This window comes from Nelusetta ayraudi, unplaced genomic scaffold, assembly GCF_046127955.1.
Source record: "Nelusetta ayraudi isolate G7.1 ecotype Tasmania unplaced genomic scaffold, CSIRO-AGI_Nayr_v1 ptg000048l, whole genome shotgun sequence".
Classification (NCBI taxonomy): Eukaryota; Metazoa; Chordata; class Actinopteri; order Tetraodontiformes; family Monacanthidae; genus Nelusetta; species Nelusetta ayraudi.
The window spans coordinates 9,476,293-9,501,510 of record NW_027466098.1 but is presented as its reverse complement, the minus strand read 5'-3'; the positions used below and the strand labels follow the sequence as shown (position 1 = coordinate 9,501,510).

Sequence of the window (25,218 nt, the reverse complement as noted above, 5' to 3'; positions counted from 1 at the left end):
CGTGGGAGTGACGTCATCGACGAGCTCTTCCAAGATATCGACACTGCACGACATGACTGGCTTTAAAAATATATATATTCAGAGCGTGACGTACGCCTAGTGTTTGTAGAATAAGGGTTTACGGAAATGTGTTACTCTTAGTGTTACAACACGATAACAGCTATTATAGTAGTTGTTTTTGTTTTTTTGTTTTTTTGAAAAAACTGCTTTAAACCTTTTCCATTAAAGTGCGCAGATGATTAATCGATTGAACAAGGATATTGCCTGCTGTGCGTTTCTCTCATTTTTCATGTCGTACAATCCCGACTGCAGCAGCAGCAACGCCTCACGACTTCTCTCTCTCTCTCTCTCTCTCTCTCTCTCTCTCTCTCTCTCTCTCTCTCTCTCTTCCCCCTGCCTCTCCCACAATGCTGTGCGGCAGGCAGGAGGGGGGGTTGTCGTGTGCCCTGTTTTGTGGTGCTGAAGCTGCGCGTGCCACCCAAGCATCCTTCCGCGAGATGCAATTGGCGCCCTTTTGTTTCGGCACGAGACTGTCTCCCCTCCGAGCCTCGTCACGGTTAAACCTCCTCTGCGTTCGTTCGTGAAGCACAAGAAGCCGCAGCAGGGCCGAGGAGAAACCTCATCCGTGGGCTTGTGTTATTCTCGGGACCGCCTCGTCCTCTCCGCTCCCACTGCCTTTCTACACCCCTTCTCCATCCCCGCCATCCTTTATGCACAGCACGCTGCTCCGGTCCTCTCCAGCAAAACACACCTTCGTGTCCGAGCACCATGGGCCGCTCCAGCCGCTTCCACTGAGAGACATGGAAGCCAAACAGCAGCACCCGATAAAGAGCATCAAAAGCTACCCGGAGACGGGCGGCCGGAGCCTGGCGGCGGCCGTCGGAGCCGACGGCGGCGGCGGCGGCGGCTACCGAGCCACTTCGACGGAGGCGGAGATGGAGTCCAAGATCCAGACAGCCGTCGACTTCAAGGCGGAGGGTCACCGCTGCTACAAGGAGAAGAAATTCCGGGAAGCGATCGGCAAGTACCACCGGGCGCTGCTGCAGCTCAAGGGGACGCACGTCGCCGACGGCACGACCGGCTCCGAGGTCAACCTGCTGAACCAAGCCGCGGCCAAGCTGACCGAGGAGCAGCGGAGAGCCGTGGAGAGCACCGAGATCGAGTGCTACGACAGCCTGACAGGTGAGCGCCGAGGCCACGGCTGACACCGTGCAGCGTGCGCTCCGGTTCAGCGGGTTTCACGCGAGGTGTAGAGGGGAGGAGGTTGATTTTTTTCTGCATGTGCGGGGCTTTTTAGTGCAGGGTCAGGTGAAATTACACGACAAGGCAGTGGTAGTTGACACTGCCTCTGGGAGAGGGATGGAGCGTGTATAGTAGGACACTGTCTGGCCTTTTGATGATCACTGCACTAATCACAGTCATTGCCTTGTGATTGTTATCACAGTCTTCAGAGTTGTCCAATAAAGCACAAAGAGCAAACAGTTGAAGACAAAGCATGTAAAGCGAACAATTCGACACGTACGACTGTGCTCGCGCTCCTGTGGCTGGCGTGAGGCGAGAAGACAGCCCTCAAGATCCGGCAAGGGATGTAAAGTCGCCCGTAATGGCAACATTTAGCTCTTAGAGCACAGAAAATGATGAAGTCATCATAGTCACCTGTTCCATTACTGTAGTACTTACGCCAGTTATTACTTGAAGTGGCTGTCTTTGAGTAACTTGACATTTCAGATGGCGCCTTCCCCATATCCACTGGACGTATCCCGTGCCGTATGTGCTATAGAATTGAAATCTCTGCCAGTTTAAGTCTTTGTGTAGAACTTTAAAAAAAGGAGAGCTCCGAAAAGAGATCAAATTAACGTTTTACTAATCATTATCTAACTGTAATGTTGGAAAGCCCAGCCAAGCACATTAACAATTTGATCTGAAAAGCTTGGCGCATTGACTAAAAAAAAAAATCATTTATGATGGTGAAGTGCTTGGGGTCTCATTAAAATACGCACTGATAGATTATTCTCCATTCCGCACTCCCAAACTTCATTAATACCATTTGAGCTTTCCAAAAATCTGTCCGGTCCAGTTTGTGTGCAGAAGGTAAATCCCAGGCACATTCCTAGCTACAAACAGTAATTCCATTTTGTATTCAGCGAAAATATCATAAAAGAAATGTCTAGAAATGCTACTGGGGAATCAATTTCGAACAACAAACGAATAGGATGGACAGCATTTTTAAATATCTACCACGTGCGGTTGACAAAAGGAACTCTGTGTTCGTGAAATCCTTTTTTTTTTTTTTTTTTTTCCCAAGAGAAAGAAACAATGGGCCACGTACGCACGTCAGGTGTAAATATCCAAGAATGGATCACGTTTGGTTCACCTTCATCATGACCGCGCGCGGCTGTCGGGACGACGTGTTTTGTGGCTGCCCCATCCTCTGCCATTATGCACTGAAGGTCAGCGTGCTCCGTGCTGTGGGCCTGTCTCGAGACTGTAGGGGGGGTGGGGGGGGCACTGTCGCGTGAAGGAAACGTGGGGGAGGGATGGAGAGGAGAAGGAAGGAAGGAAGGAAGGAAAGGAAATGAAAGGAAAGAGGATGAAGGAGAGAGGCAAAATGAGGAGGGAGACAAAAGCGGCTGCCTACATACGGTGTGACGGAGTGATATAAGTGAGACACACACAGAGAGGAGTAGTAGAGAGTGGTGGCACACAGGGGGAGGGAGAGGGACTGCGAGGACACGACGGGGGTCCAGATTTACCATGGCAACCAACGCTGGGCACGGCCGGTTGTTGTTTTATTAGCACAGCTTATACCTCGCAATTGTGTGTGCTTTCTCGCTTTTCATACCCGTAAATAAAGCCCCTATCAGCCGCAGACAGAAGCGAACTGCATCCTCTGGTCAGGGTGCTGAATCGCTAAATTCTTTACGCTCGCATCCACGGAGACGTTACGGGGCTTTTCGATCGGCCGGTTTAATTACAAAACCCTCCGCAAGAGGAACCAGCGCCGTTAGTTGGGAGCGACTTTACATCTCGGGGTTAAACCCGACTGGCATCCATCTGTTGATCAGTGCACATTTACTGCCGCGCGACACCACTCGGCGCAGCTCCGTGGATGGGATCAGTCGGCTTCCTAATAGGAGCCATTCGTTTTCAGCCTAATCTCACGATGACGCACGTCGTCACGAAACGGTTAGCGCTCGCTATCTTCCTTCCGTACGCGGCACGTTCGGATGTGTCTGAAGCCGTCACTCCTCTGATGACTAAGAATGGATAGCAGCAGTGAAGATTTTAACTCCTCTGGCCGGCTGCCTCTTCATTTTGATTGAAAGAATGTTGTTGCCAAATCCCTCTAAATAACGTACCGCGTTATCGCGGAAGCTCTCCACGTTGTCGCAAAACACACTCTTGGCCGCCGCTTCCAAATTTCTTTGGAAACTTTATGTGAAGTCCAACAAGGACAGTGATTTTTGTTCCCCAGAGGATAAAAGTCAGCTTTGTTGGGACGTTTTTGCGCATTTTATTCAATTAACCGCGTCCTTAAACTGTATTGATCGAACAGATCTTCTTGCCGGGTTCAAGATGGCTCCTAAATGGATCTTTCAAGCAAGGTTACTTGGGGTCCTTGTCAATATTACCCACACAGCCGCGCGTTCGCTTCTCCACGGTGGAGCCGCTCTCGGTGGAAATATTCCCGTTTCCTCCAGAACGTGTTTTTGTTGCATCACAAGATATTGAGTTGAGGCTTTCTGGGAGAGGCGTAATGTGCTGTACTGACATTTTTCCTTCCTTTTCTTTTTGGTCGCTTTCACTCAAAATGTGGTTTAGAAATGGGGAAGTTGTAACCCTCTGCAGCAGTGTACAGTGCTGCTTACTTCCCTAAAGGAGCAGACGCAAGCGACGTCTCACGCAGCAGCTAATTGAGCTACTGTAGCGAGACAGACGCTTCAACCAGAATTGAAATTTAAAAGCAAGTAATTGATGTCATATGGATGTCATGACTTTATAATTTTATTGTCATCCCAATATAACCATAAATACTATATATGGGTGACGTGCTTCTTTTTAAATTGATGATCAAATTGATTTTTGACTTCTGTTGGCTCTCAATATGAATCAATATGAATTGAAGGCCTTTTTCGTATTCACAGTCAACAACACATAGATTATAAGAGAGTTTACAAGAAAACAAGTGTCAGTGACAAAGTGTGTTTGCTGTAGTCATCATATGAATAATAAATGGTGTGCTGGTGTGTTCAGGTTTGTATCGCTCAGCCAACGGAGTGTGTTTGTTTCTAAAACCTTCATTTCTCTAGACTTGAACCGCAATGAGTGACATACATGGCGGTTGTTTTTTCTCGGCTCGCTCTTCCTTGTTGTGCGTCTTCCACCGCTGTCCGTCCGTGGCGGCGTCTTTTTCACAACGCAATGAGAGAGACCTTTTCGCTGAATGCTGAGTGAGTCGGCCACCAGCTCAACATACCAAACACCAAACACGAGAGAGACTCAAGTCAGCGGCGCAAAAAAGGAACATTGGAGAAGATTGTGAAGATTTTCCTGTTTGTTTTTTGTTCCCTTCTTTTCAGAGGAGAGTAACAAGTCGGTATCGTTTTTTTTTAAAAGGTATTTTGACTTGTTTTCTTGCAATGTGGTTGGTTTAGATAGACAAGTGACAGAAAAGGTGTCTCAGCACCGACAGAAATATCACCGGATTCGGTCAAACAGACACATTAAAACTATCTTCACGGCAAGAGTTGTTAAGGAGACACCCAGCGTCTGGGTGTCCCTTCGGGCCTGTGTCTAAGTGGGCCGCGCCTCCATCGCCATCTGTGTGTGTCACAGTTCGCTGTGGTGCAGCACGTTGGCCAGTGGTAGACTGCGCGCCTCAGCCACCCGTCCACCCACAGCAGATGTAGCTGCAGTCGGATCTGCTCCCCCCCCCCCCCCCACCCCACCACCTCCTCGATATTGATCTCGGAGAAGCACTTAAATGGCAGGCGGTCGGTGCCACACACACACACACACACACACAGATAGATTGAAACGAACGCGTGGCTGTAAAACGTTGCCTCTCAATCACCCATTTGTGCTGCGATGGAGCCGCGGCGCATCAGCAGGGATCCAGAACAACAAGGACAAGGGACCACGGGGTTAATGGACTGCCTCCTGTGCCACAGCGGCACCCAAAGGAGCCATAAAACAGGGACCTGGTGAGGTGCGATCCAGTCGTGAGTGCGATCGATCCGGATTTTCATTAAGTTGCTCTGATCTCTGCCCGAAATCTGCCTTTGTTCCCCCTGACTGGCGTGATCTGCGAATGAGTCATAAGTCAGAGCCTCAGGACGGGTGCAGCAGCAGGAGGAGGAGACGAGTGGAACTGTTTGTTTCATAATGCCATCCACCTTCTCATTTGACCGCTTGCCACAACGATGATCGAGCAAATCCTCACCCACTCATGCAATATCTGAGGTTGCTGTTTCATGAAGCAATAAACCTAGGATATACAGTTCAGCTGAACATTTTTACAATTAGCCCATAGACCTGAGGTTGTTTGCAGAGAGAGAAAAGAGATAAAGTTAAGTGGTTGTGTGATACAATTACAGATAGAATCGCCTTTGGTTTGGACCCAATTATCTATCTACACTTTGCAGGTCGCTGTTTGGTTGCTTAGATAACTGTGAGAAGGGCCACAAATACGGAGGCGGACAGTTAGAATAATGAGCTAAAGTTAAAACTATTTCAATCCTGCTGAGCAATAAATGGTTCCTGTCTCTGGGCAAGTTCTGTTATGACATACTTGGTCATTTTTTTTAAAAAAAATCAAAACCGTGATTAAGGCAGAGTTGATGTGAAATCTCGTTACATGTTGTCTTTTGGTCCCAGATTCAACCTGCCACTCAATCTGTAATCTGGAAACTGTATTTTACTGCTCAACGAGTCAAGACGGCAACTCATGCTATTGAACGAGCGAAAAGCTGATGTGAATTTTAATGCTAGGTTTTAATGTACGTAGAAGTCACTGACTCCAAATATTGAGATGTGGTCCCAATTCCCATCTGTTTCAACTGGCTAACGCTAAAGTAAATCCATTATTCAGTATATCCAAATACTGAGCAGATAAGCAGGTCACACCTGGCCGGTCCCATCCCACCGCACGCGCCGCACCTCAGGGACACTTCACCGAGGCCGTCGATGAACTTCTGAACCGTGACACGCGGCCCTATGTTAAAGATTTAATGAGCCCGTCGGTGGCGTCAACATCTGTTGTCTTGCTGGACCAAGCACGACAGCTCCGTCTTCATCGCCGCTGGCGTGACACGGCCTTGAAGTCGCCACCTGACACGCTGTAATCCCTCCGCGGATACAAATGAGGGGACGTCTTATGTTAATGTCGTCTGTAAAGTTAGACGACGACGATGGCGACGGCCCCGATCGCGCCGGCGCATGCTAATGATCAGCCGGGGGTTCGCCGGCAGAGGCTTGAAGACGGAGGGAAAACTCCTCCCTTTCATCTCCTGCCAGCCCTGTCACCAAGGGACCCGGTGTTGCGGCCGAGATACAGCGAGAATAAAAGAAGATGCGGCGGGGAAATGTTAAATTAGGGTGAAGATGACGAGGAAGCAGCTTTCAAAGGAGGCCGACGCAGGAGGTGGAGGGAGAGAGCGAGCCGTGTTGGCGGTTGCGCCAGGACGCAGGGCAGATAAGGATGCCACGGAAGGGTGAGATGGGGGGAGGGGAGGCGCGTTGGGTTCGCTTTCCCGACTCGCGTGGAAGTCCGCAATTGGTGGGACGGAGGCGCGGAAGCGCGGAAGCGCGTGCCAGGGCTGCAGATGGTGAGGCGTCGCTGTGGTGGTGTACGACTGGCACTCCCTCTACTGTACCGCTGGCACTGTTCAAAGTACGACGCTTTGAATTACCTCACTGCAGACGGGGGTGGGAGGAATGGAGGGACGGGGTGGGATTTGAAAGATGGGGGAAGGGGTGAGCCAGTGGAAATATGCAGGCGGCAGGGAGGTGGGGGGATGGAATAAAATCAGAGCAGCGGGAGAAGCCGGACAGAAACCGCCCCCCTCCAACACACACACACACACACGCTGAGGCGAGAAGAAACCACCGCCCGCCTTCCCCCTTCAAACATCAAGACAATCGCTCGCGGCCGTTTGCATGTATGATCAGCGACAACGTTGAAACCGCAGACAGTTGATAGCCAGTTTTGCTTCATTCTCCGGGCAAAAACGCCGGATCCCGACATGAATGCAGATGCTGCATGACAACTACCGTCCGCCCGGACACGCATTGTGCTCCACCAGCGCCGCTAGCCCCGTTCTCCTCGGTCACCCAGCAAGACGGTGCCCGCTTGCTACTACTAACCTGACACGCCAGATGGAACGTTTCCTAAATCCTCAATCGAGCTAACGCAGCCATCTGCCAAAGAGCACAGAGACAGCATTTGGAAAGGAAAGGCGAGGCGAAATCCGGACGGCGATATGGGGCGAAAATTTCAAATTCTTTATTTCTAAAAATGGACAAAGCACATTAATCAACATTTCCTTAAGAAAGTAAATATACCCGAGTTAGCTGAAGGCTAATTTCCATGGGTACACGATAGACATAGACAAGAGCAGTAGTAGTAGTAGTAGTACTGATAGTGCTCACATCGCAGGGAGTCAACAAGCCTTGCCTTTGCGTTGACTTTAAATGAGTGATATGACGGAGACTCTCTGATTGATTGTGGTACTGTATTCCATTGGTGTGATGCTCTGAATGAGAATACAGCCGGGCTGAATGTTGTTTTTCTGACAGGGATTGTGCAGTCTTTTTTTCGCCGCACCTCTGGTAGCTCCTAGCAGCAGAGGATTTGAATTTTATAGTGGAGGAGGAGCTGAACCATGCATGATCCTATATACTAGACAGGTGTTTTTGTATTTGATGAGATTTTTCCCGCTCAGCAGTTTGTACTTCCTCAGAATATAGCAGAGATGGTGTTTGAAAGGTTTCTTATCCAGTGGTGTAAGTGCTTGATTGTATTGTGATTAATTCGGTTTGATTGCGCCAAAATCCATAAACTTTTGATCGGCTTTGGGTCTTCCAATTTGGTGCATAACTGCCGTGTACAGCAGTGTTGACTGAAACAAGGAGATCAATTTCACTGAGAAAAACCTTCAGCGCCATTGTCTTCAGCCATCTGTAGTTTCCCTCCTGGTCTTCTTGCGTTTTCTCCGATGGGAGCAGCCGCCTCTTTATCAATAATGGAAGCTGAAGTTGAGCCTGACTCAGAGAAAAAAGTTTTTGTTGTCTCTTGGCAAAATAGAGATCAAGATCAAGATTTTGAAAGTCCAGATTTGAGCGAACCATGCAAGGGAAGTAGAAGAAGATTTTTTATTTTTACAACCACAATTTTATTAAAAGAAATTCACTGGGATACAATAAAAAGAAAGATACAGTGCTTTTTTTTTCTTAACAAAAGAAGAAGAAAAATATTTTTTTTCATTTTTACAACCACACTTTATTTACAAAAACAAAGTGGAAATTGTGCACATTTTTCACATAGACATAAATTCACGGAAAAACATATAAATAGGTAAATAATGAACAAAAACAATCAAACAAAAGCCCCAAAGAAACATACAATCTTTCAATGTTTCAGAAAGAAACTCATCGTTTAAAACAACACATGTTTCTGTGGCACGAGATTTATGAGAAGCTCTCTAGATCTCTCGTGAAGAAGAATTGAGTGCGAGAAAGAGCTTGAAGTGTGACATCGGCTTATTTTGAGGAGCCCTGATTCGCGATGTCCGCGTCGTCCGTCGGTGGTCATCACGTTGTGGCTGATGGGTTTATTTTTATTTCCACCGTGAGGGCGCGGGAAGAAATTCAATCCAGACCAAACTGACGGATACCAGATCCCTGACAGTTTCAGATGACTTGTGTCACAAGAGTAAATAAGATTCAGTCATCTGTCAGGGGGGGAACTGGAGGGGACAGGGAGCCACTGAGAGGGAGGGGAGCATGATAAGAGTGTTTCATAGGAAAGTCGCTTTAATTCAGCCCACAAACAGTTTTGATATACATTTACTCTCCTGAACGTTTTGAAATGAGCAATGAGTAGTCTGAACATTTCTCTTAAATAAACTACATATGTATATATGTGTATATGTATATATATGTACATATTTACATGTATACATATATATATATATATTGGCATTTCAGTGTTTCGTCTTATTAATTCGCCGACTTGCCTTACTTAACATCCTGTTTTTTTTTTTTTTTTTTAACACTTCACTTGATTTACTTTTTGTGCCAATGTTTTTTTTTTATACATTGTAATATCTGTGGCAAAGTACGTTCGTGTGTGAATTAAACTGCCAGGGCATTTACGACTCGAGCTGGCAGTCGTGAATAAATTGAAAGTGTCCGTCGGCCTTTTTTTCACTGCGTACGGAGAAAAGTCGTAGCGTCAGCCGGGAAGGAGCGGAGGCGACGCCTCTTTTTGTCCACGCTCAGCGCAAGACGACGGAGGCGAGCGGATTGTTGGTCCTGCGCAAGCTGCCGTCAGTAATGGGAGTTTGCTCAACCTATTTGGGCGTATCCAACCCGGCCTGCTTTCGTGACTTAACCAATTGGCTGTTTATATTTATCCTTTGAGCTCGGAGCTAATAAGGGGAGAAAAAAAATTGCTCTGAGCTTACGATGCTGCCTCTGCCTCCGCCTGACTCTCAACTGGTCATTACATCCACTGCTGCGGATTGGTATTAAAAACCTCATCAGCGGCTATAGAATACAGTTAACGCAGTAATTCTGAGACCATTTTGTTTTTCCCCCAAAGTGACATTCTCAGGTTTCAACAGCACTGACACACCGCAATGTCGGTTTTCCCTTAAATGTGAATTTTTTGCTTAAAATGTGATTTCATTCATCTCTCCTGGTCATAAAACACTTTAAATGTGCTCACCATGTTTATGGCGCAAACCCTCAACCCGTGCTGCTACACTTTATTTCTTGAAATAGCATAATTTCAGCCTTCTCATCAGTTGATTTAACTAATAAAGCAAGAAAAAAATTTTGAAAAATATTTTTCCTGCAATTAGTCGTTCAGAACTGATAAACTATGGTTTGTTTTCTCTGCACTATTCACTCTGAACAGGTTCATTTAAGTTACAGGTAATTGTTTAAGGAAACAGCTCAATGTGTGTGTAGAGTGTAAATGAATGTTCAGTTAGCTGCTGATTGAAATGGAGGAATGAACAGCTTGAGAGTCAGCGACTTTCCCCAGGAGCTGATGTAGGCAGACTGCACCAGATAGGGAGTAAATATCGGCTTCGCATTCATCAGGTGAACTCAAATGTCACTGTGAGTGTTTTTTTCCTCTTCAGTTGCTTTTGTTGTTGCTTAATTAAGTTTGTCCTCCTAAATGCAATATTCCCATATTCAAAATTGACTGCATCATTAGCAGAAATTATTAAAAGCTCAGGCCTCGGCTCTCTGTTTATGTCTGGATGGATGGGGGGAAACATTGCTTCTGCACGTCTAAAACTCGCTTCAATTCTCTGTGATTATCTTTTTTTTTGCAAATTGCATTTTTCATTATTATAATAGTTATTATTTGTGCCCAATGGAACACACTGGGGTGTGTTTAATGGCTTATGGTCTAAAGAAGCAGAATATGCGAAATGGATCGAATCACTGCTCAAGTCGAACTTTACTTCTCTGACTCGATCACAGTCAGAGCTGACAAGAACAATATGTTTGACAGCGACACAGCACAGTTGAGGGCAAGAGTCTGTCTTGTGTCCACTGATGACATCATCAATCCGATAATGGCCAAGCTGAGGGCCAAAAAACCATATGATGTCATCGAGCCCAGCCCCGGTTATAAAACTCACTTTTATGCTCTACTAAACTGTACTTATCCACTGCTTCAACGTGAATTCCCTCACGAGAGCCTTCCAACCTCCCTCAGACACACACAGGAAGGATTTTGTAGGTGTTGGGGAAGGAAAAAAGAACTACCTGAACTCGTGTTCTTTTGAGGCCGACCAGTAAAACCTCCACTCTGAGTACCACGAGTTTAAAGACTGCAAACTGCCAAGGCCATGGAGCGATTTCATCCCAGGTGAAGACATGAAAAGGTAGTTTCCTCACTTCTATAAATATTTAAGCAGATGAGCATTAATCCTGTGTCAGCGCCTATTTTGAGAGTGGAGAACAATGGGCGAGAGTGAGAGTGAGCCAGGCGCACCGACGACGTGATGCAGAGGTTTGAGCTTTTTGTGTGCTGTGTCTTATTAACACACAAAAAGCACAAATTATAGCAGGTACATTCATACTGTGTTTAACACAAGGGTCCGATCCCAAAAATTTACTTGATGTACTTGTTTTTACAACACACACCAACACCATTTGACAGACCTTTACTGCCAGAATAATCGGAAAAATACAAAGAAAATGGGTTTAAAGAAAAGAGGGAAAAGAACATGCACATATTTAGAACATCCACCTATATTCTTCTTGGTAAGACCCAATGCATAGCTAATTGCATAACTTAACTCACCGTACTCCAAATTATTATTTGAAAATAAATAAACAAGAGCAGATTAAATGTTCCGGGGCTGCATGTAATTAGCCCATTTAGAGACACCTTGCGTTTGTCTTGCAACTCTTTGGCGCTGTTGCCACCCCAGGCTTCCCTTTCACTGCTTGCTTAATCTTTAATCTTTGGTGTTAGTCAGTCAGACAATAACCTTCTCTTCTTTGTTGTGTAACACGGTGAGGGCTTAGCCCAGGAGTCACTGACCCCCCCCCCCACCCCCAACTGCTCTCCGAGAGATCTGAAGGTATAATCTGACCTCGTAATCCCTTTAAACTTCCTTGATCATCTTTGCACTGGAGGCAACCCGCGTAGTGCAACATGTTCGATGTGCCAGCAGCTTTCAGACGCGACAGACGCTGGCCACGCTGGAGATCAACTCAAATGTTTGCACTTGGGAGCAAATAAGTCCATACTATTGTGAGGTTGGGTTTGCAAAGACTATAAAAAAGGCCATTGCCAAATTTGATTGGCTTTCTGGCACAAGTTTTAATCTTTGTTTTCTCAACAAGAGGAATGCCAGCATAGCGATGCTTCAAGAAGACATAGTAAAAGTTATTTTTGTTTGCTTACTGGAAAGAGCAACATCATCGCCGGAAAGGCCTTCTCAGTCCGTGGTCTTAACTCTTTGGAGGCCTTTGACACAAATGCAGCCAAACAAGAGCATCAAAAGCGTAGTGATCATATGTGTCTTCAGGAGCATATGGAGCCGCTTTAGTCTTCCGCCTCATTGCCACACAATCAAATAGATCATCTGCACCACTTTGTCTTTCGGAGCGTTCGGCAGAAAGGATAAAAGCGTTCCCAGATTACATCTAAAGAGAAGAGCCTAATTACTTTCCTTGTGTCACGTCCTGAACAGCACACACGGTCGTCTGCTTTAACGCGGCAGAGGAAGGTTCCTTCGAAGCAGCATCGCGCACAAAGAAAACCCCTGCAGCAGCAACAGAGTCAATCGTTTCGGATTAGGATAAAAAAAAAAAAAAAAAACAACAACAACAAAAGAATAATAGACGGGTGATTATGCAGATGGGCGGCTGGTTAAAGGTTAAGCATGTAATATTTGTAGATTTTGCAGAAGAAATAGCGATATGAAGTGGTTGCATTTTAGTTTGCCGCATCTTTTTGTCTCTCTCCCCCTCCTGAGCTTGCCTGTGAACTGCACCCAAAGCTGGATACTTCGTCCACCTTCTTCTTCGTTGGTTTATTTGAAGATGCAAGCAGTCACCCTGATTATAAAACTTGCCGTCAGGCTGCTGGATTGTCCACACCAGGCTTCCTTAGAAAAATGGCAGTGCAAAATGGCAGCTACCTGGGAGTAAGACCCTTGATCTATGTCTTTTCCTACCGTTCTAAGGGTAGGAAAAGCAAATTACTTATTGTGCTGCAATCATACGATTTATTCATGTGTTAATGGGCATTGTATTAAGCTTTTACCAACATGATATATCATAGATCAAGTCAAATATTACACACTGGACCTTTAAGGCGACTAAACGCTGTGTCATGTCTGCGCGGGCGACAAGCTATCACGGTGGGGTGAGGCGCTCACAAAGTGCTCTGGGTGGAGCTATTCTTGGCTGGTCTGGACAGCCGGGTGACGTAAGCGTGCTGGATGTCCGCCGGGCCCGTCTAACAATGATGTCCCTTGTAAATGAAGCCTGTTGCACGGGCGTTCAGAGAGGGTGCGAGAAGGGCATCGAGGGGGGCAGATGACTGAGGAGTGGAGGGTGGGGGTCTGGGTCCAGGTCGGGGTCCAGGTCGGGGTTGGGGAAGGATGCTCGAGGAAACGAGGACTTGTGAATGTCGGAGTCTGAGTGGAAGCGATGGTTCTGTCCGTCCGCCATTATCTTCCCGCAGAACTAATTACGAGGTGATTGACAGCGGACTAATCACTGGGGCCGCGAGTGGCTTTAAATTAGCTGGATGGTGGCGTCGCGCCTGCCGTGATGGAGAAGGGGGGGTGGGGGTGGGGGTGCTCTGCCGGGACGATGTGGGGTTGCAGGGAAAGCAGGCGCTGCGTTAGAGGAGAGATGTGGCTCGACAATAGCCGCATTTTCATCACGCGTTCGCACGGATGACACCCACGAATGATGTTTTCAAAGGCACATTTTGCAGAAGGTGTTTTCGCTCTCCTGGTGAGTCACGTCGCACAATCAGTCATGCGCTAGTTGGGTCTTTCCGAGACGCACGGCTTGCAGATGTTCCAAATTTTGGCAGGTTTGTTTCCGCTGCAGCAGCCGCACGTCGCTGTCACCAAACTTTTTACTTCTTTTTGAGTTTTTTTTTATTTATTTCTTTGTTGTTGTTTTTTTTGCCCGAGCCTCTCTGAGAGTTTTCTCTTTCAAGCGTCAACATTTACTTTGGCTTCCGGCAGCACGTCTTCCCTTACTTCTGCCTGGAGACCTCTAGATATATACTGTAGATATAGAGACGTTGCATTTCTCTGCTTTCACAATTCTTTTATTTGGCCTTTCATAGATTTCTCTTATCGCTTGATGGTATTTCGTTCTTAATTCAATATGAACGATGTTTCCAAGAGACAAATTGAAACTATTTTAGTTTGCAAAATTCTAAGGTCAATTGATCTAATTTGGCCTGTGCACCTTTAAAGTAGAAATGTAGCCGTCAGTTTCCTTCAGCTGTATCTGGATTAGTGCATCTGTGTCTCCGTCTGTCCTTCTCGTCCTTTCCGTCCCCTTTGGCATTTCGTCTCTCTAAATTGTAGCTTTTCTCCAGCCATAATGCTTCATCCACGGCGGCGGGGTTATAATGAGCTGGCAATTTACATTTATATTTATTTGCCTGCGACGTTCGACGGATGACGTGACTCTCATTCGCGCACTGGTGCTGCGTTACGGTCTCTCAAATAAATTCTTCATTCTTTTCAGATTACATCCAGTTTTTTGTGATTGGTTCCATTTCTGGCCCCTCGAATCGCCCTGCGCCTCAGAGAGAAAAGTAATATCACATGGATGACTCTGACTCTAAACGGGCACGCAGCTCCTCCCCCGGCTTCATTTTGTCTTTCACTCATAACATCGAATCCCTTATTAGGACAAATCTATCTTGTCGCCACCTCTAATTTCCCTGCAGTCGCATCCCGCCGTCGCTTCTCTCCCAACTGGCACGTCCTACAGTGGAAGATGTGAGGCATTTTTAATCAAAAGAAAAATTGACGAGCCGTATCTGGTTCAATGTCACGTGGAATTATTTTTCACGCAGACAGATTGGGTCGGGCTCGCGGGGCTGGGGATGGCTTTTAAAAATCGCCGTGGTCGTAGATTAAAGGTCCACTGCGTAACATTTAAACTGGATTTATTGGCATGAAATGGAATAAAACGAAGCAATCACTCATCATTTATATCTATATAAAGGTTGAGTACTTCTGTCAGAATAGGGCACCACCATGTATCAACAGATGGACAGATTGCGGGCGCTGCCCAGCGTTTTGTGATTCTGCCATGAAATCACAGCTGAAATGACGAAGATGTGAGAAGAAGTACAAATACACGATTAACATTTAAAACATACTTTTCCATCATTAGGTATACTAAAGTGCACCTACTAAGCCTTTAAGAATAGTTCACAAAAACAGTTGATTTGTTCCTAAAACCGCAGCTTCCACTTGTGTCACCTCATCGCTTGTTGCTTGTCTTCTTCAAATATGCAAAGTTCTAATAATGCATTTTAATTCATGTCACCTGTTAAAGAACACACAGATCCCTTATAATATATATATATTCCACAACAGTAGGGTTACGAATCAACCAATAAGCAGCTGCAGCCCAAGAACAAAAAGTAAAATGTTTAAGGTGTTTGTACAAGGTTAATTTATTTGTATTTATTCACGAGGGGCAACAAAAAGACGGAAGAAGAATGAAAAGCTGCTGTGAGTTCCGAGCGCTGGTCCTGCAGGCCTGCCCCTCTCCTCCTCTAACGCTGCGAGGCAGCCGGATTCCTGAGGTTTCAACTCTGAAATCTCTTCAATCCATCTTGCCAGGCTCCAATCAAAAGCATTGTCAGTCATTCTTACAATTCCATAAGCAATCAGCGTCCTTTCACTTGTGACAAAAGCGAGGAAGCAACTGCAGCGAGCTGCCATTGAAAGCCCCCCCGCCGAAAAAAACAGAAAAGACAAAGGAGAAAACATACGGGAAGCGACTGCAACACAAACCGATGCCAACGGGGCCACAACAGCACTGACGCTGCAGTACGGAGGCTTTCTATTAAAACTGCCGAGGACTTTTACAATTAAAGACAAAGAAAGCACAGCACTGAAGGCTTTTCTGGGTGAACAAGTTTTTTTGCTTTCCTCCTGGGGGGGCACCCTGGAAACCTGGAGCCGTTGCTATGTGGCTCACCTGGCATGAAAAGCATTAAATTGGGTTGTAGATCAAAGGTTTGCCGAGTCGTCTTCTCCCAGTCGGAGTTTAACTTAGTGACACCCATATTTACAAATGCTGCCGAGGAACTCTTTAACTATTGAAGAACACAGATTCAAGGACAGGTAACACTGGTATCCAATATCAATGCAACATTAGGTGTCTGTTTTCTCCCCTTGTTTGCATCTTAGGATCTAAACCCACCTCGCATCGGCTGTTGAATCAGAATCCGAAGCCTTTCTTGTCATTGTAAATAGAGCATACAACCAAATTCAATGACCTACTCCTGCTAGGTGTTTTTTAAAAATGCTAAATTACGACGAGGTAAAAAAAAAAAAAAAAAAAGTACATCACAAATAGATAAAATGGTGCAAAATAAAGTAAAGTAAGAATAGTGCAGTGTGCAAATAAATAACAGGAGAGGATGTAAACAGTTATTGCACATTGTGAATTCAATGGGGCCGCTAGTGGAGTCACCTGGGGGCCGTGTGGACTCCCACACTGCTGGCAACAGTCACTTTTTCGCTCCATAAAAACCGGCCCCCTCAGACTGCGCGTCTTGCTGCTGCCACTTTGTGTCATTGACCGGGACATCTTGGCTCCCGTGGAATTGTTTTACCGCTTTATGGAGACTGTCTGTGGCCCCCGTGCCGCCTTGCGCCGATGATCCAGTCATTATGACACCCTTAATGCATCTCACCACACTCCACATTTGCTCCGGCATGCCATCCATCTGCCTAATGGGCCAGCAGGGCGCGGCCGGCCAGTCATCACTTGTGTGCAGTGCTTGTGTGCATGTGTGTGTGTGTGTGTGTGTGTGTGCGTGTGTGTGTGCGTGTGTGTGTGCATGCCTTTTTGTGCACTTCCTACCTACATTGTCTACATTTTAGCAGAGGTTTTTTAGGCCGTCTGCCTGCTTGCGTCATGTGGTCACACTCAAATCCTATTTGTTTTTAGTCCTTAGTTTGTGTGTGTGTGTGTGTGTGTGTGTGTGTGTGTGTGTGTGCGCGCGCGCCCGAACAATCTGACCCACGTGTCTGCGCCCACTCTCCAACTCTGACTGCGTCAGCCATTAGGCCATTATGGAGTGTAACTGAAGCCCTTTGAAAGCTCGGCTCTTATCCACCGCCGGCCAGTGATGGGTGGGTGTGTCCAGGGAAGATGCTAGTCATGTCGCAGCCGGACCGGCCGTGAAAACAAACCGAGGATGGACAGACGGAGGAGACGAGTGCAGGGATGGAAGGAGGAGGGAGGGGCAATCTGAGGTGACGCCCACTGCACGTAGTCGACTCGCGATCGCAGAGGGAAAACCGGACCTTTGTGCGCCGAGCTGAGCTGAGCCACGGTGAAAATGAAATTCCACACACGCCGTCCAGTTAAACTCCGACCAAGGCGTGTACGTGACGGAGAAATTGGAATTCCAATTGCATTATCCGGGTGTCTCAATCGGAGTTTTTCAATTCCAAACAGAGAACTCAAACTCCGATTTTAGTCGGACTAAGGTGTTCACATGCACTTCGGTTGTCCAGTCATAGTCGGACCGAGGCAGTAATTCAGTTTTCTCGAGTGTCAGGTACAGTGTTGTTGGGATTACTCCATAAAAGTAATCCAACTACTGATTACTGATTACTCCTTAAAAAGTAATCTATTTACTTCTTTAACTACTTTGTTTCATAAGTAATCAATTACTAATTACTTTAGTTTTAAAAAAGATAAAGTAACAGTTGAGAACACCTTGTTTCCTGCACATAACGTACAACGAATCACAATATTTTCTCAATTAGACGAGATGAACTCAGAATAATGTTTGTATTTCCAGCTACAAATGCAATTGCTGTCTTTTCTTTTGCCGCCGCAATGCATGTTTGGGTGCAATGATGTTGCATGCACGGCTGCATCATCATCTGCCTCTTCATTGTTTTTGGTTGTTTTTTCTAAATTTCAGACATTTTGTGGATAATAAGACATTTTTAGCTTGCAAAATATTTCAGAAAAGTAAAGTAGTAAAAGTTACTTGATAAAGTAATTATGATATAATTACCATTTTTGCCAGAGTAATCCCGTTACGTTACTCTGTTTCTCAAAAAGTAGTTTAATCACAGTAGTGGATTACTTAGTAAGAGATTACTCGCCAACACCGGTCATGTAAACGTACTGACTGTTGCCAGTGAAGCTGGACAACTTTTGTTTTCAGAAACAATGTGTCAGTAATTACTCTTGGCCCTGGCGCAGTGATTGCATCGTGTGTCCCACTTGCCCATGTGAAATGGATTCATGTACAAATAACGTTTGTTTGGGCCCATATAAGGCAGGTAATAAAATATTTCATCCCAACTTTTACGGGCAACAGTGTGTAATCCTGTTTATAAGTCTCAGAATTGAGAGTTGTGGGTCCTGCTGTCTTACCGTTACGTTGGCAGCCTGTTTAAATTTCGTTCACATGAGATGCTGTAATAAACCACCAGAGAGTCTCGGCTCCCGGTGGTCCGAGAGCAGATGTGTCCTATTTTTGTGCAGATTTGATAACCAACAAGAACTAATTATTGACACGGTTTGGTTCTCTCAGCCCCTCCCCTTCCCCACTCCCCCACCCCCATGTGACCATGGAGCATCCACGGTGCAAATAGAAACCCTGAAAAATCACATTCACCCAGCTGAAAGCGTCTCGCTCCTGGAACTTCGCTTTAATTAGGACGATGAGTTAAAATGTCAGGCATAAACAAGCCTCCGAGAGAAAACTCTGAGACGTGCGTCACGTCGTCGGATTTTCCGTCACCGAGGGGAGTCGCGGGTCAGAATTAACAAGAGCGAGATTGCACTTGTCTCGCAGGTGAAGGATTAACGTGCACAAACGAGATACATTCAGTCATAAAACAAACACCTACTGAGGAGCCCTGCAACCCCCCGGTGGTCCCCCTCTCTTAATTGCCTGTTCCGGGTTAAAGTTCATGTTCACAGCTGTGAGGCTGGAGGCCGTGACTCACACACACACACACACACACACACACAAACTGACAACCACACACACACACACACACACATGCGGACCCGTGCATCTCTAACCATTACATACCCAAACACGTCGATGGTTATTGAACCCCTCCTCCGCCCTCCCCCAGACCATCTGATGTCCATAATGAATTATTAAGTGCGTGTGCACTTGTGCTGCTGACACGTCCGCCGTCGGGCGACGGATAACAGTTTTTGAACGCCGCCTCCCTCCACCTCCCCCGACTCCTCTCGTCATCTCCAATGGTATATAGAAGTCCGTCAGCCCTCCCCTCCCCCGCCCGTCTCTCACTCCTGACTCACCCTGCCTGCCGGCTAACAGCGCCTGACTCATGTTATTCGCAGAGCTGTCAAGGGCGAAGGGAAGGGGGTGAGGGGGGAGCGGGAGGGGGAAGGCTAGGATGGAAGCGCTGGTGCTGGAGGGCGAGGGCGGAAGTTCAGAGAGGTAGACGGGGGAGAGTTTTTTTCCGGGGCGTCGTCTGTCGGTTTGAAAAAGTGAAGCGCGGGGGGGGTGATCAGTGGAGGGATGGATACCTGAGCCGTCAGGGCTGAAAGCTCTGTGACGTCTGCGCGGGCGGCTCTAACGTCGTTATCACGACATCGGCTGATCTCTCAGATCGGTCCAAGAAGTCCACCGAGGGGTGCAGCCAGCGTTAATAATATCAGCTGTTGTTAAGATTCCTCTGTGTTTCAGATAAAAAGCATTCGTCAACAAAGTCACATTTTTTTTTCATTATCAGAACTACAGAGCATGGAAATCGAGACAAAAGCAAGGCATTTGGGGTTCGAGACCGAGACATTATCAAGACTAGAGAGTCTCGAGACCAAGACGAGACCAAGACTGAAGAAAAATCTCAACAAAACTGAAAAAAATGACCAGTGTCTTTTTAATTCCAGTTTGCTTCTCCATGAATGGAACAGCAACATTTATTTTCAGTAAGGTATATTTGAATCGTTTTCTTCAACATTTTGCTTTTATAAAAATGAATAAATGAATAAAACTTTGCTTCATAAAATAAAAAAAAATCATTAGCTACTGATTACTTGTTGTGATGTTCTGCATGGCTCCGGGGATGAGGTGGTTAAACAAACAATAAAAGCTTTCTTTTCTTTTATTATCCTGTCATTGTAGTGTTGGCTGACTCTGGATGATATATATTTTTATTTTTTTGCTTTCCTCCGGGCTCCTGCTGCTGACAAAACATCTGCAAAGTCAGGAGGGTAGCGCTCAGGCATCCTCGCGGTATCCACCGTCCTTCTATTTTCCCCATTTTGCACGTCAAGCTCAAAAGCGGCGCTGAGACATTATTCCGAGGCCCCGGTGCTGAAACAGCTTGCAAAATGTTTTGTGTCGTCTCCACAGTGCGAGACATTGGTTTCTGGCTATTTATAGTCAGCTCGCATCCGTTCAGAGCTGGTTCTTTTTCGGGCCAGATTTCACCGTGGCTCTTTCAAAAAAAAAAAAAAGAAAAAGACACAGGTCGACAAATCAGCGAAAATATCCCAACGATCATTTTACCCTGTTTTTTTGGGTTGTTGTTGTTGTTTTTTTTGGCATTTCAACCGACAAAACGCTTCCCTCCGTGTTTTTCTTCATCCGCCCCGCAGCTTGCCTGTTGCAGTCGGAGCTGGTCAACTATGAGAGAGTGAAGGAGTACTGCCTGAAGGTGCTGAGCCATCAGAGGGACCACTTCAAGGCCATGTACCGGGCAGGGATCGCCTTCTATCACCTCGGCGACTACGAATGTGCCCTGCGCTACCTGCGCGACGCCAAGAACCGCGAACCCACAGGTGAGCTCGCGCAGACGCGGCCTGGACGAGATCCCCGTCTGTTTGAACTACCTCGGGAATTCACTGCACGTAACTGACGTCTTTGACGTTGTCTGAAATCCTGTGTGTCAAATCGGTGTGTGTCCCTGTAGATGCTGCGCTAATGAAACCACCGCAACAATCTTCAATATCAGATTAAAACAATCTCCTCGTCCAGACAGCGCGGCGTAGATCAGATGCATCTCATTTAATTCGATCAATCCAGCGCTGAGGCCGGACCTTTTCAAAGGACGCTTTCATCAATTTGGGTTTGCGCCTGGGGCTGATCCTGAGCAGTTTAGATAGCGCTCACGTCACGTCGACATTTCTCATAGGAGGAAAAATATATAGTGGGATATGTAGAAAACGTGTGCTTTAATGTCATTTAAAAATGAACAAAAGCATCACAACAAAATGTGTGTCTTTGGAGTCCCACGGTATTTCGCTCTTTATTGAAATTACACTGAAAAAATGGATTAAATACAGCTTTTTTTGATGACTGCCTTATTAATAATGTAATATTTTGGCCCACCCCTCCCATAGTGCATAATTTCAACATAGCAGTGAGGAGTATTTTAGAGCAACAACCTGGTGTTCTTCTTATAGTGTATAATAGTTAGAATGACCTATTAATGATTCATGCTCCTCAAACATTTGCAGAGACTGCATCTTATAAAAACAAACCCACGCCGCTTACAGCGGTCGCAACAGCGCCGTCTGTGTAACTAACGGAGCGGAGTAGCGGAAAAACACCGTCATGCAGTTGTAAAAGGGGCCATTCGGTTTTGACGGCGGTCCAATTTGGAAGCAATGTAAATAAACTACTACAGAAAGGCATCAAAGCGTTCAGCTCGTCTTCTTTTTCACATGCCTCCGTGTGAACGCGCGGGTCACTCGCTCTGTCTGCTCGGAATGAGAGGCTGACTCACGCAGGCTTTTATTGCCGTCTGCAGCGATGAGCACATTTTCATACGTTTGTTTTTAAGTGCTCCTGACATGAAAACGAGTCAAAGATACACATTCAGAGTTAGGCCAAAGTGTAAAACTTGGACAAAGTCGCAGGCCAACGTTGATATTTATTGAATAAAATCTCCCTCCAGATAGAACAGTGAACCTTGTTATATGGACCCAAACAAGTTTTGCTTTAACCTGAATATGGAACAAGCAATAAATAATTTGCATGTTGCACACATGCAAAATTGAATTTCAAATTAAAAGGATTCATCAAATTAGATAAAATGTAAATTAAAAAATCTTACGCTTCTTTTTATATTTGCAGCCTGCTGATTTAAATTTCAACATTGACCTTTTTCCACAGGCTGATAATACATTTAAAAATAAAAATAACACCAATAAACCAATTAAGTCATAATCATATCCTTCAATGAATGTCCTGTCCTGATTGAGCAGAGCATTCTGGGATTTGTATTATGAGAGGTTACATGTGCTGTGTAATAGCAGCGGGCCGGCTCTCGTACTGATTTGGCCTTGCGGGCCAAATATAATTACACTGTTGGCCGAATTTGGCCCGCGGGCCAGAGTTTGACAGCAACGATGCAAAATGAGGCACTGGAGGTGACGTGCCCTTCGTCTTGTCTCGCCGCCGCAGACACCAACGTGCTGCGCTACATCCAGCTGACGGAGATGAAGATGAGCAAGAGCGGACAGCGGGACCGAGAGAGCGGCAAAGAGACCCAGGGCTAACCCCTCGACCTTTTGACCCCCTCCTGACCCTTCGACCTTTGGCCCTAAAAAGCATTGACCCCTCCTCCCCTTCTAACCTCCCCCCCCCCCCCATCCTCCGCCTGGAAACCTCCCTGACAGCAGCACAGGCCGCAGACAGAAGAGACAGACCCCGTCAGCGGGGACACATATCAAACGCTGTCTTCAGCCCCGCCCCTCCCCCTCCCAACCCACTCCTCCTCCTCCACCTCTTCCTTTTTTTCTCCCCCCTTCTCTCCCTCAGGTGCTGCGGTTCCTCCCCCCTCGAGTCCGACAGCCGGGCAAACGTGAGAAGAAAACAAGAGAAAACAATGTGGAATGCTGTATTATACTCTTGAACCAATTAGCGCGGCGGAGCGAGAGAGGAGCTCTGAAAACATACGTATAAAGAAAAGGGACATTTTTGTGATTTAGTCGATGTTTAATAACCATAAGCATTTCGCTTTTTTTTTTAGTTTTTTAGTTTTTGCTCTCTTGCTCTTTTTTCTCTGCCTTTTTTTTCTCTCGAAAACAACATTGTGAGGACAGGAAGTAGTAAGACGACAATGAGAAGAGGATGCATGTGTGGTCACAATTGTTCGGTTGTTGTGCGTGAATGTGTGTGTGTGTGTGTGTGTGCGTGTGAAAAGCAGGAAGACTACAGGGAAGTGCGTGTGTGAGACAAATGGAGACCATAGTCCAGTTTGATTGTACTGTACGTCCTGCCCCACCAGGGCTCACTCAGTCACCCGTACACAGACTGCGGGACGGACCCACTCGGAACCTTCGCTCCTCTGTCTCATTCTGATTTCCTGGAGCTGTTGTATCTCACTTCCTGGAGTTTTCTTCTCTTTTTTTTTTAAATCCTTGTTTGTTTTCAATTCAAGGGCTAAATCATGTGTTTGTAATTTGTTACTGTTTTTTTTTTGTTTTGTTTTTTTTCGTTTGCTTTTGGTGTCCATCATACTCTCTAGGAATTAATCACTTATTAATAGCGTGTACATGCAGCAAACACATCGGATCCTCTGGACGTGCTCTTCATGGTGACTGTTGTGCTCTCAACATCTTGTCGCAAAAAAAAAAAAAAACCTCCCTGGGTCTTTTTTTTGTCTCTGTCGATATTGATGAAACTATTGAATCGCCTCCTGCTGTCGGCCCCGTTCCCTGTTTTCTCACCAGTGATGTCACAATAGAACATTAGCCAATGGGACTGGAGCTCCATCAAGCATGGAGATCCACTTTGAAAAGTTTCCCAGTGAGGAACTTTATATATAAAACTAATTCTAAATGGAGGTCAAACCTCTTGTCGGTAATGCTGAAGCTTCCCGGACGTCGATGGCACAGAGAGGAGGCTCCGGGCGGCGCTAGCTAGCGCAGGGTGGGGGGGAAACAATCACCCACATCTGCAGCGGAGCACTCAGCGTTAATGCCCATCAACTAGAGCGTGCCATTTGAGATTCTGTCCTCTATCAGTTGGCCCGCGTCTTAAAACTGTACCGAGCCCAGTAGGTAGAGGTACGGAAAAGGATGAGGGCCACAAGATGAGAAAACAATTAAGATAGAATTTTTTATTTTTCAAGTTTCCAATTCGAGAATAAAGTTGATGTCAAAAGACGAAATATTGTGAATAAAATCGAAATTTTGCAATCAATATCAATTTGAAGCAAGTCAAAAGGTGGAGAATAAAGTGGAAAGGCTTTGCGGTCGAGTCTAGTGGGGTGCTTCCGTTTTCGCCAGTTTCCTGAGTACTGTTACTTTTAACTGTGGGTAACTGGGTTAATCCACCATCCACTTTATTCACAAAATTTCCACTTTATTTGCGTTGACTTAATTCATGAAATTTCTACTTTATTCACGAAATTTCAATTTAAAACATGAAATGAAAACTTAAATAAAAATCTCCTTCCTGTAATGTTTTTTTTCCCCTTCTTGTGCCCCTAATCCTCTTTCGCGTAGAGCAGTTGTGAGGACGCGCGGCGTATCGTGCGTGTCCATGGCTAGCTCGTCAAAAGACGCGAAGCTAATTTGTCACGGCCAACTCCATCGCTCCAGTGAAAACGCTGCCAAAGGCTCACATCTGCAGAAGGTTTGGATCGATGACTCGTGAAAGCGTGACCTGAATCCCCACCCCACGTCCCATCCCATCCCCTCCTCCCAATCCAGGGTGCAAGCGCACCTTCCCGCATGTTGACGCGCGACTGCAGAGAGCTACGACAGACGTATGAAATTGGGGATTATATCTGCACTATTGCTCTCTGTCACGGCATGCTGCCACGCTGTTCGCTCATACCTCCATCCCGGTCCGTTCTGCCCTTAAAAAAACAAAAAAAAAACAAACGAATAAATAAATAAAAAACAAAGCTGGTGACAGACCGTGATCACAACTGTTGTTCATCTATCAAACAGATTTGTAATCAAAGCAGAAGAGAAGATGAAAGACGAGGTGCGAGACATTTAACACAATTTACCTTCTCCTTCATCTTCTTCTTCGGTGAGGTAATTCCGCCGCTGTTTTTTTTTTTTTTTTTTTTTTTTAATTATTATTTTTCGTTTGATGTTTACATTTTGAGTAATTTATTAGGGGTTTTTTGGGGACCTGAGTGTTGTCAGGAGGAGTCTGGAGAGACGCCGCCACACTTTGAGGGGACCGGCATGATTCAGAGAGGCTCCAGTGGAGGGAGAGGCAGCAGTGGCTCCAGCTCACTGACCTGAGAGATATCGAGCCGGGAG

The 25,218-nt window shown here is 46.1% G+C and overlaps 1 protein-coding gene across 1 annotated transcript; it reads left to right on the top strand.

The window, feature by feature from the left end:
* Nucleotides 1-392: 392 nt before the first annotated feature.
* Nucleotides 393-23,048, top strand: ttc9b (tetratricopeptide repeat domain 9B). The gene is made up of 3 exons (XM_076036160.1): nt 393-1,182; nt 20,587-20,769; nt 22,397-23,048. Exons 1-3 carry the CDS (start codon nt 711-713, stop codon nt 22,489-22,491), a joined length of 750 nt encoding a protein of 249 aa, XP_075892275.1. The 5' UTR covers nt 393-710; the 3' UTR covers nt 22,492-23,048.
* The last annotated feature ends 2,170 nt before the right edge of the window (nt 23,049-25,218 follow it).

Coding starts and splice junctions, on each gene's coding strand:
- ttc9b (XM_076036160.1), top strand. CDS start 711: ATGCACAGCACGCTGCTCCGGTCCTCTCCAGCAAAACACACCTTCGTG. Junction 1,183..20,586: donor GTGCTACGACAGCCTGACAG/GTGAGCGCCGAG, acceptor TCCGCCCCGCAG/CTTGCCTGTTGCAGTCGGAG. Junction 20,770..22,396: donor CAAGAACCGCGAACCCACAG/GTGAGCTCGCGC, acceptor TCGCCGCCGCAG/ACACCAACGTGCTGCGCTAC.